General features: G+C 37.0%; 1 protein-coding gene across 1 annotated transcript; it reads left to right on the top strand.

Annotated features, from left to right (window-relative positions):
* The first annotated feature begins 7,322 nt into the window (after positions 1–7,322).
* LOC126593127 (EG45-like domain containing protein) lies at positions 7,323–8,358 on the top strand. The gene is made up of 3 exons (XM_050259022.1): positions 7,323–7,623; positions 7,717–7,999; positions 8,080–8,358. The coding sequence occupies exons 1-3, from the start codon at positions 7,518–7,520 to the stop codon at positions 8,084–8,086; spliced, it is 396 nt and encodes a 131-aa protein (XP_050114979.1). The 5' UTR covers positions 7,323–7,517; the 3' UTR covers positions 8,087–8,358.
* Positions 8,359–17,917: the final 9,559 nt, after the last annotated feature.

The raw sequence follows: 17,917 nt of genomic DNA, 5'->3' as shown, positions 1-17,917 counted from the left end.
TCTGTTTATTTGCTGTTTTTATTTATTTATATATTTTTATAAATGTATATATTTGCAGGTGTATTTTTGTGTAATGTCTGAGACTGACAAGATGGATTATTGGGTATTTGTAGTGTTTTGGGACATAGGAGGATAGGCGTTAAAGTCGGCCTACCTCCCTCTCTCTCCGATCTTTGTTTACTAGAAAGACAGCTACAAATATTATTATTTAGACAAAGATAAATTTAGACTTAGATTAGCAAACAAGATCAAGTTTCATAAACGATAATTAATCACACAAAACTATAATATGCAGAGGTAATGTAGAAAACTGACCTAAAGAACTTCCATTAATCGAAATTATGAATGAACAAAATCAAAAGAATAATCGCATCAGTCTTCTTCTCTGTCAAAATTTCAAAACTTAAATTAACTATATGTTCAATGAATTGAAAGCAGAGGCTAATCTCTCTCTCTCTCTCTCTCTCTCTCTCTCTACACATACACACACACACATATATATATATATATATATATATATATATATATATAATTCAAATAAGGATTCTTTATTAAATTCATATAGGAAACTGAATACGTTTCCTTTAGTGTACAAAATATCAGTTTTCTATTGCAATCACACGCCAATAAGGATTAGCACTCCTCTTCTGATAAAACATTCTTATTCAAATCGGACTCCAAGCAATTGGCCACTAAAACTCTCATTCTCATACTCGTTAGAGGAACAACCTCACCGCATAGCAGCCAATTTAGATGTAGCTTGATAGACTAAATGATATTTGACCTTCCATGCGTGTTTAATTACAATAACATCTTTGAAAGGAGCCAAATGCATTGCATGTGAATATTATTTAATGAGTAATGTTACGCGTACCACATATTTTTACCATTTCTCTAATAGAAGTTGGGTCCACCAACATATGTGGGTTCCATATTTATTAGAAAGATAATACAAATGATGTTACGAGTAACATTTTTGTTATTTAGTACAAAAAATAGATGAAATTCGAGAGAGTTGAACGCAGGTGTCAAAACTTGTCATATAACATGAATCTCACATAATTAATTAGGAAAAATTGTAGTCTATGTTCACAAACATAGAAGTTTATGGTGATATTATGCAATTTTCAGTACTAATGAGTGTTTTCCTTGCTAATTAGCGTGTTAAAGTTTTCGCCTATCTTTCTCTCTTCCTCTTTTTTTCCCATAAAAATGACTAAGAGTTTACAAAGAGAACCTTTACGACATTCCTGATTCAATTGATCAAAGTGCAGAGCTGAATAAGCAGCATATTGAAGGAGTACAACTATAATCTAAAAAAAAATATTTCCATTTTCTTAATTCGAATAATAAACTTTAGATTATAGTTGTTCTCCTCTAGTATGTGACATTGCACATCATTCATTTGACTTGTATCGAGCCAAAATTTGGCCAACATAAAGTACCACTCGAGGGAGGTGGTGATAGTATTCCTCACTTGTTGGCCCAAGTAAGAATTCTAACTCCCACAATAAGGTCCAGCAATGTTGAATGATCCTGAAGGTCATATTCGCATAATCATTTTTGGGCCAGGATTATGGGCAGTTCATCATCAAGTCCTCACATAATGTTGTAGGCCTTGTAGCTAACACTCATATGCTGGCCAATGTTTATTTATATATATTTTTTCTTTCAAAGAAAATAAATATTATGGACTATAGAGGATAAATTGAAACTCTAAAATCTTTTTACAGTTAGAACTTTGGTGTGTATAAATGTTGGCAAGATTTTTCAGTTTTTGAAAACCAAATTTCTCAGTTCTTTTCGGAAAAATTATAAAAGGATACTTAAATTTCTACAAATTTAGAATTTTAGGCATACCTCAATGATGGATGCCATACATGGTTAGTGATTGACAACAACGTGTCTTCTTCAATGCTTCGTTAAACGTTGGATTTTAGTCTTTGATCTTAGAATTTGTGGATTTCTAGTTTTATAGAGAGCAGCTAGTCTGGTGTGTGGATATGTGAGTGTAGAGGAAAACCTACATACTTTTAAGGGTGGATGACATTTGGTATCATAAAGTGTAATATTGAAAAGTATTGGATAAACTTATACTATAAGGGGGTGTTTGTTTGCCCTCACTAAACTTCACTAGACTGGATTGGCTTAACTAGGATTTCTAATCCGTGTTTGGTTGGAACAAGGATTAAGTTTAATGGGACTAAGTTAGACTCGTGCCGACTAAGTCCTTCACTACCAGTTCTTAGCTAGGCCGCCTGAAACATAGGGGATTGCTAATCCCGTCTCTAAAGCTGCGTACAAAGTCTGCACACTGCATCATCTTCACGCTACAAGTCGTCTGCTTCTCTGCAACTCTGGCCACCTATACTCAGATCTGAAACCCACCACACCCACCGCCTAATTTTCAACATCTAACAACCAAAATTTGAAAAGAAAAAAAATATCAATTCGATAACAACAACAAACTCAATAGAAAAATTCTTCATTTTTCGCAGAAAACTAAGAGATTTTTTGAGAAATCAGAGGAGGGGCGAGAAACAAAGTGGTTGTGAAATCCATGGTGCTGCAGAGAGGAGCCTCTGCCCGATTTCAATTTTCCGTGGGATTTGAAGTTGGGAAATCAGAATCTGTGGTGCCATAAATAATTTAGAGGAATCACAACAGCAAAGAAAAGGAAAGGAAAAAAAAAAGAGAACAAAAGGAGGGTGATGAATGACGCTGTTTTGAGGGAGGAGAGAGTGGAAAGGAAAAGAAAAAGATGAAGAGAGGGAAAGGGTCGGAGCAAAATTAGGAAGAAAAAGGAAGATCAAAGGAAAAAAAATTAGGAATGGAGATGGGAGGTTTCGAGAATGAAAAAAGAAATAGACAATGGTAGTAATAAAATATTACTAAATATGTATTAAATAATATAAAATACTAATAAAATATGAATGAAAAAAATATAATTTTAGAATTTGTTGTTATCCTGTTTTTTAGTCTAACACTGCACCAAACGTTTCACTAAGCTAGTCCAGCTTAGTCTAGTCTAAGTCAGTCCAATTTAGTTCTTGAAGCTAATCTAGTCTGAGATAATCTGGTGCAACAAACGCACCTTAAGCTTGTAAAACGTAATTGAGTTATGATACTAAATTTGGCGAACTTAATTAAAAGTTAAGCATTAGTTATATTATTACATTTCTAATCTCAAGTTGGACATGAAATTCATATGACTATATAATTTGGCATTGGACTATTATTAGGTAATATATATATATATATATATATATATATATATATATATATTAACAATGGCGTATATAAAAATATTGTTTCTTCCAAGAATACAACTCTAGCATGTATTGGAGCTCAAATAAATTATATATTGACAAAACGAAGAAAAAATTAATTATATCTTGCGCTTATCTCTTTCCGAAACCTATCGTGCAAACAACAATATTCCGCCTTTTTTTCTCCATTCTCTCCTTCTCAATCTCCCTTTAAATATTTCTAGATTTTAACCTAGTTTTAGGGCTAGTTTGGTTGTACTTTTGAAGGAGCCAAAAACGCTTCTTAATGAGTAAAAACACTTCAGTTTTTTTTTTTAAATGGTCGTTTGACAAATATTTTAAAAGTGCTTTTAGTTAGAAGTATAAACACTAACAAACATTTTCTAAGAAGCACCTCCTTCTAAAATTGTTGTACAGAAAAAACAAGGAAAGCACTTTGCTCATTTAATGATTTTTTTTCAATTCCAAAATTATCCTTATTTTTTAATTTGCAAAGTCTAAAATGCCATTACACATTAAAAAATCATCAAAACTGCCATCACCAATTTTTTCTAGTGCTTCTATACAATATAAAAGCACTTAGTTGGTTATGTGCCAAACAACAAATTACTTTCTCTTTCTCATAAAAACGCTACTGAAAAGTGCTACAAAAAAAAAAAGCTAATGAGTAAAAGCATTTTATAAAATATCATATCCAAACAAGCCCTTCTAGTATAAAAAAACTAAAAAGGAAGTAATCCGATTGAAGTTGTTGAGTCAACTATGACACATGGACACATGAAAGGTTAAGTGAACTGGCAATCTTGTACTTTGATAAGGATATATATTGTAAGGGCTTGATTTTGAAAAATGTGTGCATCATGATTTTGACTCTAAAAATGCTAGAAGAATAAATTTTCAATGAATGTATTCTTATATATTTATTTTAGTCAAACTATTATGTTTAAAGCCCAAAAAAAGAAAATAAAGAAAAAATTTGAACATTTTATTATCCTTGTGAAATAATGTGTTGGAAGGGGCCTGTTTTAGTTTCTCGCTCTAGACCACCAAAAATTTAGTAACGGCCATGTTTATAGTGGGCAAATACCAAAATGTTGATAATATCATACTGATGATCGTTATTATTGTTTGCTTTAGGTGTGCATATTTAAGTCCAACACTAAACGAAGCATTTATGGTGATTTTTTCAATTTTATTGTCCTTGTTCACGATAGAAAGAATGTAAGAAAATCAAGCGTGGGAGGCAGAGTTCGAACCTCTTGCCTTCTTTTCATGTTAAGCGACTCTTGTTCTTTCATAACCCAGTTAATCGGTGAAGCAGATTTCACGCATGCAACCTTGGATGAGGATCATGGGGGTCACTCAAGCAAGCTGACCCATATTATACCTACCTACACCAAAAGTTGCAAACACAAATTCATATGGCTAACATACGTGTTAATAATTGTTTGTAATCTAATATTCTAGTGGATTGGTTTTTGGGTTTCTATCCATGCGTCCACGGTTCAGAACTCCATCATCCCCTAAATTATTGTAACAGTTTTAAACTCTCCCCACTTTTCTCCTAATAATAGTATATAAAAATAAAAAAATAAAAAATTTACATGCATAAAGACAATACTTTGATTAATTAGTGTTGATAAGAAAACTCAATAGAATATTTATGTGCTACTTTGTGGTGTGCTCTTAATCCTACCAAGAATAAAGACAATACTTTGATTCATTAATTCAATACATGCAATTGGGTGGCAGACATGGGAGATGGCAAGAAGAAGGAAAGAAGCCAACGTGCTTGTTTTAATATTAATTCATTGCAAATAGTAGGTGGAGTTCTATGCACAAGTTCAAGCCAAATTAAAGCGCAATCTCATGCTTATACTCTAACATGGACAACCTCATAATAAACATCAGCAGGGGCGCAGACTGAATGCTAGTGGACCTTCCGAAAGCAGGTGTCAAACTGTCACATAACGTAAATTTGACATCATTAATTAGGAAAAGTTTTAGTCTATATTCACAAATATAGAAAATTGTAGTGATATTATGCTATTTCCCTTCCTAGTTGGCATGTTAAATTTTCCGTCCCTCTCTTCTTCTTCTTTTTTTTTTTTGGGCTAAAAAAAAAGAGCTAAAAATTTACAAGGAGAAGCCACTGGGATATCCCTGATTCGATTGATTGATGTGCTTACGATGATCAAGGTTGGCTAAGGCGTGAGCGGAGAAATTTGCTTCTTGGAAGTTATGGAAAAATCTAATATTGAAGAAGTTAACGCATATGTGCTCAGTCAAGTTGAGTATATCAATTTGCTATCCGTTCTACACCAAAAATTTTTCTCTTCATTTGTTTTGACGAATTTATTATAAAATATAACGTTTGATAAAAAAAAAAACAATATCTTCACAATTAAAAAGATAAAAACAATATCTTCAAAGTTATATGAATCTGTTTGATTTAATCAGAAAACATACCAACATCTCCCGGGACTTTTTTCATTAGAGTAAATTGTAGCAATGATCCCTCAACTTTAATCAAATTGGAGCAATGTTCCCTCAACTAAAAATCTATTACCATTGGTCCCTCAACTTATCAAAATGTATAGCTATAGTCATTTTCATCAATTTCGTCAAAATTTTGTCAAAATAAGTTATGTTGGAATAACCATTTATATAATTAGGGTCCCTCAACTCATCAAAGTGTGTAATTATGATCCTTTTCGTCAACTACGTCAAATTTTTTGTTAAAACGAGTTATGTTGGAATGACCATTACTACGATTGGGTTAAAGTTAAGGGACCGTTTCTCCAGTTGAATTAAAGTTGAGGGACCAATGGTAATGAATTTTTAGTTGAGGGACCATAGCTACAATGTACTCTTTTTCATTAAACATATTTATCTTTTGCCATATTAATTCTCTGACAAAAAAAGAAGTATTTAATTAATTCAAAAAAGTGTGCTTCATGATTTTGACTCGAAAAATGCTAGAAGAAGAAATTGTCAATGAATGTAATCTTATATATATTTTGGTTAAACAAATATGTTTTAAGCACATAAAAGAAAAATATAACAAAAGATTGTAACTTCTATTTGCGAGTAATGATACATTTATCATATATTTGTATCATTATTTGTACTATTTTTCTAATAGACGTACGGTCTACCAACACATATAAGTTTCATCTCTATTATAAAGATGATACAACTGATCGAAAAAATATGTAATAAGAGTCGTATTTTTATTTTTCTTATGAAAATTGTACATTCTATTTTTCTTGTGAAAAATTGTACATTTTAGTCTCTTTGTTGTTTGGTTAATTTGGCTGACGACGTTTTTATTAAGGGAACTTTAACGAAAAGCTTCTGGTACTGTTTACTTTAACGAAAAACCATATTTTTATACTAAAAAGTCAATCATGATACTATTCACTTTACCCTTTATTTTGTCCTTATCATTAAAACTCAAAGTTTTCAAATTATTTTCATTAATTTTTCTTTTTATTAAACCACCTTACAAATTAAACCATATAATGTCCATACCGAAGATTCACACATCACATGGATCAAAATACAAAACGTCACATGTTACCGACATATTTCGTATTATCATAATTTGTATAATCTCCAAAATGCCTTCCAAGGGGCACAAGCTGACACGTCGTCCCCAGCCACCACCGCCGCTATAGACGTTTTCAACCCTTTGACTTGAAGTTGTCAAATTCTAGAATGATATCATTATTTTGCAATCTAGAGAGAGATTGAGAGAGAGATAGAGAGTGAGAGGATCTCGAATGCCAATGCCAATTAAATATAATATATTACTTGCTTGCTTCAATTGGATACTCTGATGTGACTCTTACAAACGTCACGTCGTCGGGCCCTTCTTCATGGGACCGGCTTCTTTGCCCTTCCACTTCCCATACATTTTCATTCATTCTTATTTTATGCGATTACGGTTAAATCACGTTAATATTTTATATTAATTTTTTTTATAAAAACAATAAGATAAAAAATAATAGTAATATAAAATGTTAACATAACTTAACCGTGATCGGACAAAATAGGAGGAGATGAGAGTGTAGAGGGAAGTGGGAGGGCAGAGAAGTAGGTCCCTTCTTCATTGCAGTGATGTCCCCCAATTCATCGCCGTGCCCAAAACCACCAAAATCTGCCAGGATTGTTTGATCGTCGGAGGATTGTCTGATCTGTAGGCTCCGAAGGTACAGAATCCGGAGAGTATCTTATTCCGTGAGCATGAGCCTCTTAGTCCTGCCAGTGGTGTTATGCTTACTCTGCACAGTACCTAGGCCAGTTTCTGCCGATCTGGGAACTGCAACTTCATACGGCCCTCCTTATATACGTGAGCAAACAATATATATCTCAACGCAATAAAGATAAATAGATCCAGTATGTTTGGGTTTTCTTATGCCATTATATTGTAATTGTTGTGCAGCTACAAGATGCTTTGGGAGGAGGACTGACCAGTTCCCTCCGCAGTACTTTTTTGTGGCCGTGAGTGAAGGATTGTGGGACGGTGGTTCTGCGTGCGAAAGGGTCTATAAAATTAAATGCCTCAGTGGACTTAATATGCCCTGCAAGGTTGGTGAGACTGTCGAGGTGATGGTGGTGGACCTTTGCCGGAAATCTCCTTGCCCTTCCACCATAGCCATGTCAACCGATGCTTTTGCAGCCATCTCTCACAATTCTTCTGCACCAATCAACATCGAATATCTCCAGTAAACATCTATCTAAATTTTGCACTCTCTTGTACTTCTATTCTTACAGTTCATTATATACTAATATACATGATATACAGGATATGAGACTGTACAGCATCATCGAAGACATGTTCACATACACCAAAGGTGGAAGCGTTGAAATGATTACGAAGAGCAATACACAGTGCAGTGCAGTCACATTTTCTCTTTGAAATGTTTTGTATTCTGAATTGTAAAAGTTCCTGCAGACGGGATTGAACCCTGTTGAATGACACAGTTCGATGCACAACCTTCATAAGCCTCCTCTGCTCCATTGTACTTGTCAATAAAGTCCTTTCTTGGCAAAATTAATGAAATGTTTTGTCTGTGTTTATGAAGTCTTCATGTTCGATGTGTTTTGTTGCTGCACCATCATTCTGCTCTACTTTTTTCAAGGAACCATATCCCAAAGCCAACGCTTCTAAATCCTAAAACTTAGCTCTCATATTTTCAACCATATTATAAAATAGTGAACTGTAATTTCAAAGGAACTCCATTACACCTTCCAACTTCACAGTCTGACATTACAGCAGAATTATGAGATGACCATGCTGTTTCTCCCCCTGATATTGGCATACTATGCTGAGGCTGCTCAACCATTGGTGGTGCTGTCACAGACGTGGAAAGAGGTTCTCCCTGTTCTGATTCTGATTTTTTCAGTGAATGCTGAAGTACATTGGGCTCGATACCTGTCTCCGGCGTTACCTGCTGCACAGGCTGGATAATAGATCCATGAGAAGATTCAGGGTCATGTGTAGAAGTTGTACATTCAGAGCTCGGTCTAGTGAATAGATTGGAACCGGTCTGAACTTTTTAGCAAAGTGATTACTTCCTGGCCTATCATGAGATACCTCTGGTAACGATAAAAATGAGTTTGAGAATTGTGCCCCCCTTGAATCAGGAAAATTGTATTGATGATTAGCATCATTAACCATGGCTGGTAAACGCAATGAATATGGGGCAGGATCCACCACATTGCCCATTACAGGTCCAGAAACATGTTGGAACTTCTCGCCTTCTTCAGACATGAGAGGCAAAAAATGGGTTCTGGGGTGGCAGCACCTTGCTCTGTGGTGTTGGCATATCAAATTGAGCTTTCTCAACAGATTCCGATGGCTAACCAACTCCAACCAATTCTCTCTGAAAAAAGGGAAGCATGTTGTATTCCCATCCTCCATTGCATTGGTGGTAAAAGTGGCCATGGTGGCATGTCTTCCAGATTGACCACAGTAGCTTCAATGGGCAGGACTGATATAGAAAGGGTAGAATCTAATGGTTCCAATGTTTGCTATATAACATCAAGTTCCTGGCCTAATGGTTCTGGTAAGAACTTTGATGTTAAAGCATGGCTTGGAAGATATTCAGGATGACATTCCGGGGAAGCATCCAAGCATACTTCCTGATTGATTTGCTCCATAAATGGTAACTGGTTGGATTTCTCCGAATCCATGTGGTTTTGAGACCCTGCCTGTACAGATTGAAGACTTGATAAAATGATACTTGCTTGATCTTCTTCCGAACTTTCCACATCAAGCTCATCAGATTGAACCACCAGAGAACGCTTTAAGTCAGCTTCTGGCTGATGCCTGATCCCTTGCTCCATCTCTTGGCAACTATTTGATACCAACTTGATTTGCTTGCAACTCCAATGAATTCTCCAAACTAGTTTCAGGCTCTGGCAGGTAGCAGGTAGGTGAAGACACAACTTCCGTATTTTCTAAAGATGCTGAGGCAGGAACAGAAGCACACACGAATGGAAGCAGGAACAGAAGCAGAAGCAGGAAATTCCATTCACCCCAGGTGAATATGTTCGTCTAAGCTTTCAAAAATCAGTCCATCACATCTGCTAAATCCTTTTCAGCTTTGCACATAACTTATCTTTGTTGTTTTTACTCATTCTGCTCGAGTTTAAACTCCACAATAACAACTTTTTAACGATGATTAAGAAAATACTACTAACTCTTCAAAATGACTAATTCTTCAGATGTGCTCACATCAGATGTGATCACAAAATGACTAATTCTTCAGTGTGAAAAAGCTCTGTGCAGAACTAAATACTAAGTCCACTGCAGAATACAAAATGTTATTATTAGCAACGCACCGGTTCGAGTTCTACCAGTAATTTTCGAAGCTTGGCCACTCTAACCTGCAACAAAACCAACTAATAAGCAAAAAAGAACCCGTATTCCACAATAAGCAAAAAAGTGAGAAAAGGAGTGGATTCAGACCAACTAAATGAAAAACCATGGATAACTTATGCCCTAGGAAGGTAAAACTTAAGCATCAGACCAATTAAATGAAAAGACCACTGATGATTGTGTTATTGTTGTGCTAATGAATCTGTTGACCACTCGCATCTGGTGTTTGGTTGATACTTGATAGTTGAACAAAGAGTCTTCAGCTCGAGTAATTGCTTTTTTAGAATTTATATGCTTTGTTGAGGATATCTGCATGTTAGATTAATATCGTGTTACGGTATATTAGCACAGAGACTGAGGTCCTTTATTTGGCAAAGCATCGCGCTACTATTTGTGGAAAATTACATAACTCCGAACTCATATGAAATGATTGTTTGCATCTCCTATTTTGACTAAGTTCTCTGCGGTTGTAGGTTCCTCTCGATACGTAGCATATTAAATTTGAATTGGGGAACTGTATGAATTATTTGCGGGGTATAAAGATGGCCACCATAACTTCCCCACGTTTGTGCATCATACACACATTGCAATTCTACATCTGCATCGCTTAGTGAACTTTCACAAAATTTGAGGCAATAAGAGCCAAGCTAGACGTGCAGACTGCAGAGAAATTGAAAAGTAGCAATGTTACCTATTTTGTCCATTATTATTTTAACCGTTGAGAAAAGCAGTCCATCAGCATGAGCATACCAACGCCAGGAAATAGGGTTAAATTTCCATGTATGAAAATGAAAAGCTTAAATCAGGTTGTTGAATTTGATTTACATATCCTGATTTGAGCCTTTGTTGTTGAATTGGCTTCTTCTGTGCTTGATATAAATGTCTTCTGTGCTTAAATCAGGTTGTTGAATTGATTTATATAACCTGCTTTCTCCTATTTTTGTGGATTGCAGGAAACGTGTGGAATTTTAGTTGGGGCAATCGATTTTTATAAGTGGGTTTGTGAAATTATTACTCTATAGGCGAGTAATTTTAGGAAACACTAGAAAATATGCATGTGCGTTGCTGCGGGACTTGAATGCATCACCTTAACTGCATGAATAAGACACATTTTACCTGAATAAATTCAACACAATCATGACTAAACATAAGGATAGATGAGTGAACGGAGTCGATAAGATATGCAGCTTCGTTTTTATATACATTCAACTTAGCTGACATGAACAGACATTGTACAATTAACAGGACGAAACTGAAACGTTTTGTTTCCCTAATAAACAGAAGCAACATGCAGTTCACACAAATCTTGCCCCTGCAGTCAAGGTGGCAAAATATATATCCTGTAGGTTAGGCACATGTTTCAGCAGTTGACAAAAAAACATAAAAACTGTTTCGTTCTTATTCTAGCATCCAAGTTTTCAAGCACAAACAAAAAACATGCAGGATGCCTGTTTCCATAAGAAACAGAAGTCTGAGAAGTGTATTTTAGTTTAGAGAAGATGCATATATTTTCTAACAGCGAAAACATGAGCAAATATGATTGGGCAGAAACATGAGAGTAAAAAATCCAAACCTCAAGAATATGATTGTATTACAACAAATATGATTGGGTTGTACTCGAGGATCAAATGGGGACTTGAGATTTTGGTAATTGTGTAGAAGAAAAAGAACACCAATGGAACATTCCTAGAAACTAACCCTCAAACCCCATCCAAATCAGATCAACTAATCAACCAAATTAGCCCAATCAATAACCCTAAATTTACTCAATCAAATTTGCCCAATCAACAATCCATAAGGGTAAGATCATTTTTAACTATACACAAATTCGCATGCTAGTTATTTCATACATTTAACTAATTCAGCAACTTGAAAATGATTAAGAATAATTTAGAATGATACCAACCCGATTTTAGCTCATCTGGCTCCTCTTTCATCCGCAGCTTTGTATTTGAAAAGCTGAGTAGCCAAGTTTGGAGAAGTCGTTAAATAATCACTATCTGAGGATTGAGAATAACCTACATTCACATTGCACAAAGTTCTATGGAAAAGGGGACAAATTAATATATTTAAAATAAGTATTAAGATGCAAATATTCTCAAGATAAATTAAGCAGAAAACTGAATACATTTTACCAATTGTCAGACACTACTAATTTCATCCGTTGATCATGGAAACTATAAAAATCCATCCAATCAAGAGACAATGTAAAAGTTGTGAGAAGGTGAATATGCAATGAGGAATCTAGATATACCTGACAAATTTGCGATTCCATTATAATTTCACACAAAAAAAAAATCAAATTTTGATTCAAACAAAAAAATCTCATCTGTTGCAGACCGAACCAACCAAAAAAAGATTCTATTAACACGATTTTCAACCCGACTATAAAAAGGAGCTTTATAACAGCACAATCAATATCATTTCAACCCAACAAAAAAGAAACTAATTGTATGTCATCAATTTGTAAACACAGAGAAGATGCATCATATTTCATGACTAATCAAAAGCTTACAAATGTCAGGTAAGAACATACGTAAGTTCAAATGCAAGAATGCAAATGAAGATAATTCACTCCATTGTGTTCAGCAAGGGAATAAAAAGTTACGAAAATAGTATGATAGTGATTCGTACCTTTAACTTGATTTGATGGCAGGGCATTGAATGTTGACTGAACAAAATTTTGCCAGTAATGAGGTTGCATAAAAACTTTCACCTGAAAAGTTAAACCCACCATTATATGAAGGTAAATAAGGAAAATTCAATCCAATAATCACAACAATATGAGAAGTGTATTTTAGTTTAGAGAAGATGCATGTATTTTCTAATAGCGAAAACATAAGCAAATATGATTGGGTAGAAACATGAGAGTAAAAAATCCAAACCTCAAGAATATGATTGTATTACAGCAAATATGATTGGGTAGTACTCGAGGATCAAATGGGGACTTGAGATTTTGGTAACCGTGTAGAAGAAAAAGAACACCAATGGAACATTCCTAGAAACTAACCCTCAAACCCATCCAAATCAGATCAACCAATCAACCAAATTAGCCCAATCAATAACCCTAAATTTACTCAACCAAATTTTCCCAATCAATAATCCTTAAGGATAAGATTATTTTTAACCATGCACAAATTCACATGCTAGTCATTTGATACATTTAACTAATTTTGCAAGTTGTATTTCTGTAAATGGGAATGAAAATGTAACTTTTGGTCTTATACTTTCAAAACCAGTACACATCTCAAATGTGGGAGTCTCAAAAGTTGTTTCATTGATTTCATTCCAAAGAAATTTTTTGTTCGCACAGATATTCAAACAAAATACTCTCTGAATGACACTCACTTAAAACACCTTAGAAAAACTCACGTTTCTCATCTGAAAAAGAGTTCAGGGATATGAAAAAACTACTTAAGACCAAAAGCATAAACCACACTCAATACAATCAATAACTAAACTAACAATATATTCAACAATTTATCAAAAACACCATCAACTTAAACACCTTTAAACCATAAAAACCAAAGGAACAGACCATATAATTAATGAGTGGTGAGTGCAGACTTTTTGGCATTTAGGGCACCAATTATCCTAACAGAGAGCGCGTTTGGTCCTCATCCTTTGCCATTTCCTCCTCATCCCCTGAATCCTCATCACCTGCACGTTCCAATGCCGTCTCGAGAAGCGCCTTAGCAAACACTAGGGAGGAAAATCTAATTAATATTTTTTAAACAAATATTAGTGCACTACAAAAATACATCATCTATAACAAGCAAACACGCGAATGCCTGAAAACAGTATAAGTCTAATATATCCTTGCATTTCTTTTTTATTTCAGAGTACGTGGAAATCACATCAACAAATCAAAGCCCTAAATTTTTATCATCCTGAACTGGAACAACAACAACAACAACAAAGCCTTTTCCCACTAAGTGGGGTCGGCTATATGAATCCTAGAACGCCATTGCGCTCGGTTTTGTGTCATGTCCTCCGTTAGATCCAAGTACTCAAGTCTTTTCTTAGGGTCTCTTCCAAAGTTTTCCTAGGTCTTCCTCTACCCCTTCGGCCCTGAACCTCTGTCCCGTAGTCACATTTTCGAACTGGAGCGTCAGTAGGCCTTCTTTGCACATGTCCAAACCACCGGAACCGATTTTCTCTCATATTTCCTTCAATTTTGGCTACTCCTCCTTTACCTCGGATATCCTCATTCCCAATCTTATCCTTTCTCGTGTGCCCATACATCCCACGAAGCATCCTCATCTCCGCTACACCCATTTTGTGTACGTGTTGATGCTTCACCGCGCAACATTCTGTGCCATACAACATCGCTGGCCTTATTGCCGTCCTATAAAATTTTCCCTTGAGCTTCAGTGGCCTACGACGGTCACCCAACACGCCGGATACACTCTTACACTTCATCCATCCAGCATTCTATGGTTGAGATCTCCATCTAATTCTCCGTTCTCTTGCAAGATAGATCCTAGGTAGCGAAAACGGTCACTTTTTGTGATCTTCGCTAGATTGCTCCGGTCATTAGTGTGGATAAGTATATAAATGGATAGAGATAGGAAAGCAAACATAAGATGTACGTGGTTCACCCAGATTGGCTATGTCCACGGAATAGAGGAGTTCTCATTAATTGTGAAGGGTTTACACAAGTACATAGGTTCAAGCTCTCCTTTAGGGAGTACAAGTGAATGATTTAGTACAAATGACATTAGGAAATATTGTGGGAGAATGATCTCGTAACCACGAAACTTCTAAGTACCGGAGTGTGGTATCGTCTTAACTTTCCTTTTTGTCTCATAGGTAGATGTGGCATCTTCTCTGGAAGTACTCTTCCTCCATCCAGGGGTGGTATCTGTAACTGGTGGAGATGCACAAGGTAATGTATCAATGTCACTTGAAGCTTACTTGTAGTTTCAGGCTTGGTCAAGCGCGATACCAACCATGTAGTAGGAGTCCCCCAAGTCGCCGAGCTAGGGGATCTGCTGAAAGAGGTAACAGACAAGGTAAGCAATCAGAGCTCCGACTGATTGTTCACATTCTCCCTATCTTGCAGGCAGCATGAAGGATAAAGAGAAGAAAAATGAGAAGAGATGATATGGGATACTTTTGCTTTTGAAGAAGTAACTTTCCATAGGCTTATTCTTGAACTGGGCTGGAGGGTTTTCTGGTTTCCTCCAGAGTATAAGGCCGACTGAAGAATTTGAGGGTCAAAACAAGTCCATCAAATCTAGAGTACGTTCGACCCTGCTGATATGGGATACTTTTGCTTTTGACAGAGTAGTGGATGTATCGGCACGTGTGCTGTTACGCTTGTCTCCACATACTTCCTTGTATCCTTCTCACTTGCCCTATCTGTTCCTCAGGCAGATGCGGTATCTTCCCTAGAAGCATAAGATGTTGAAGATGAGTACTCGAGAGCAATGCCAGGTAAGTAATCAGGTAAGGGGTTCCAGGCAGTCAGTTCCTGGCTGGAAGCTTGATTCCAAGTGCTGACTGATTGCTCTCTTTCTCCTTGTTTTCAGGTAAGAACAAAGCCAAAGGAAAAGACAGGGAAAAAGCATGATATGGGATACTCTTACTTTTAACCCTGATGATATGAGATATTCTTGCTCTAGTATAGCTTGTTTACAGAGGTATTATCAGGGGGAAAGAAAGCTGAATATTTCGAAAGGCTTCGTTGGGAGTGCCCTCTCAGATAAGAGGAAGGGTTGAGCATTTTTGCAGGTCTGCCTGTCCGTTGGGGATAGAGGTCGACATATATAGGAGTCTCCCTAACATCAAGTAATAATGCTATTCCTTTACCCTGCTTGGTCATAGCACGGTAGTGGGAGCTGCCAGCTTCACAAGTTTTAACTCTGTCAGAGCACTTTGAAAAAATGGTCTGTGGTATCTGGAAAGCAGATGTTGCGTGTGAAGATTACAGACAAGCTTTATCCAAGGAGATCCGGCTCTTGAAGTTGGGAAAGTGGTGCCTCTTCGGTTTTCGAACAAGCAATCCTGTCGGGGATCTGGCTCTCGAGATTCGGAGAACGATGCCTCTTCAATTTTTGAGAAAGCAATCCTGCTGGGGGTCTGGCTCTCGAGATTCGGAGAGCGGTGTCTTCGATTTTTGAGAAAGTAATCATGTTGGGAGTCTGGCTCTCGAGATTCGGAGGGCGGTGCCTCTTCGATTTTGGAGCAAGCAATCTTGTTGGGAGTGTTTTCTCGAATGTGAGTAAAGGTTGGGCATGTTTGCTAGTCTACCTTGCCACGAAACACAGAGGTTGACACACATGGACTTTCCAATTATCCAGCAGTGGTACTGTTCCTTTACCCTCTCTTCGATTTTTGAGAAAGTAATCATGTTAGGAGTCTGGCTCTCGAGATTCGGAGGGCGGTGCCTCTTCGATTTTGGAGCAAGAAATCTTGTTAGGGGTGTTTTCTCGAATGTGAGTAAAGGTTGGGCATGTTTGCTAGTCTACCTTGCCACGAAGCACAGAGGTTGACACACAGGGACTTTCCTATTATCCAGCAGTGGTACTGTTCCTTTACCCTCTCTTCGATTTTTGAGAAAGTAATCATGTTGGGAGTCTGGCTCTCGAGATTCGGAGGGCGATACCTCTTCGATTTTGGTGCAAGCAATCTTGTTGGGAGTGTTTTCTTGAATGTGAGTAAAGGTTGGGCATGTTTGCTAGTCTACCTTGCCACGAAGCACAGAGGTTGACACACCAGGACTTTCCAATTATCCAGCAGTGGTACTATTCCTTTACCCTTGTGGGTAATAATATGGTAGCTAGGCCTTCAAAATTTATGTGTCTAAACTTTGTTAGTGTTGTTTCTTTACTATTCTTTTACCCTTCTTGGTCAGAGCGATGTAGTGAGAGCTGCAAGCTTCACGTGTCTCAACTTTGTCAGAGAACTTTGGCAAAGTTATATGTGATACCCATGAGCTACTGTTGCGTGTGGGAAGTGGGTGATTGAACAGTACGATTCATGTGCTTTCTACTTTGCCAGAAATTTTCGACAGAATGCCCATAATTTCCGCAAAGCTGAGTGTGCGTGTGACAGGTGCTGACAAGGCTGGAAAAGTAGTCTCAACTTTGTCAGAGAACTTTGGCAAAGTTATATGTGGTACCCATGAGCTACTGTTGCGTGTGGGAAGTGGGTGATTGAACAGTACGATTCATGTGCTTTCTACTTCGCCAGAAAGCTTCGACAGAATGCCCATAATTTTCGCAAAGCTGAGTGCGTGTGACAGGTGTTGACAAGACTGGAAAAGTAGGTGCCTCTTCGATTTCTGAGATCGGCCCTCGTGGTCTCTGAGCAGCCCAGCTTTTGAGAAAGCAAACCTCTTCGATTTCTGAGATCGGCCCTCGTGGTCTCTGAGCAGCCCAGCTTTTGAGAAAACAAACCTCTTCGATTTCTGAGATCGGCCTTCGTGGTCTTTGAGCAGCCCAGCTTTTGAGAAAGTAAACGCCTCTTCGATTTCTGAGATCGACCCTCGTGGTCTCTGAGCCGCCCAGCTTTTGAGAAAGCAAACGCCTCTTCGATTTCTGAGCAGGCGCCTCTTCGATTTCTGAAGCTTCGTCGAGTGCAGATTTTTATAGGGGCAGACATTAAGTTCCAAAGCACACTTGAATATCCACCAGTAGAAGCTCCATTCTTGCACTTCTAAGATCTTGATTTGTCCGACCTCTTCTCTCTTCAACACCTTTGAAAATGTCTGGCCCCTCCGACCGTCGTTTTGACTTGAACCTTGTTGAAAAGG

Source organism: Malus sylvestris, chromosome 12, assembly GCF_916048215.2.
Source record: "Malus sylvestris chromosome 12, drMalSylv7.2, whole genome shotgun sequence".
In the NCBI taxonomy this organism is placed as follows: Eukaryota; Viridiplantae; Streptophyta; class Magnoliopsida; order Rosales; family Rosaceae; genus Malus; species Malus sylvestris.
This window is presented reverse-complemented; position numbering and strand designations above follow the sequence as displayed.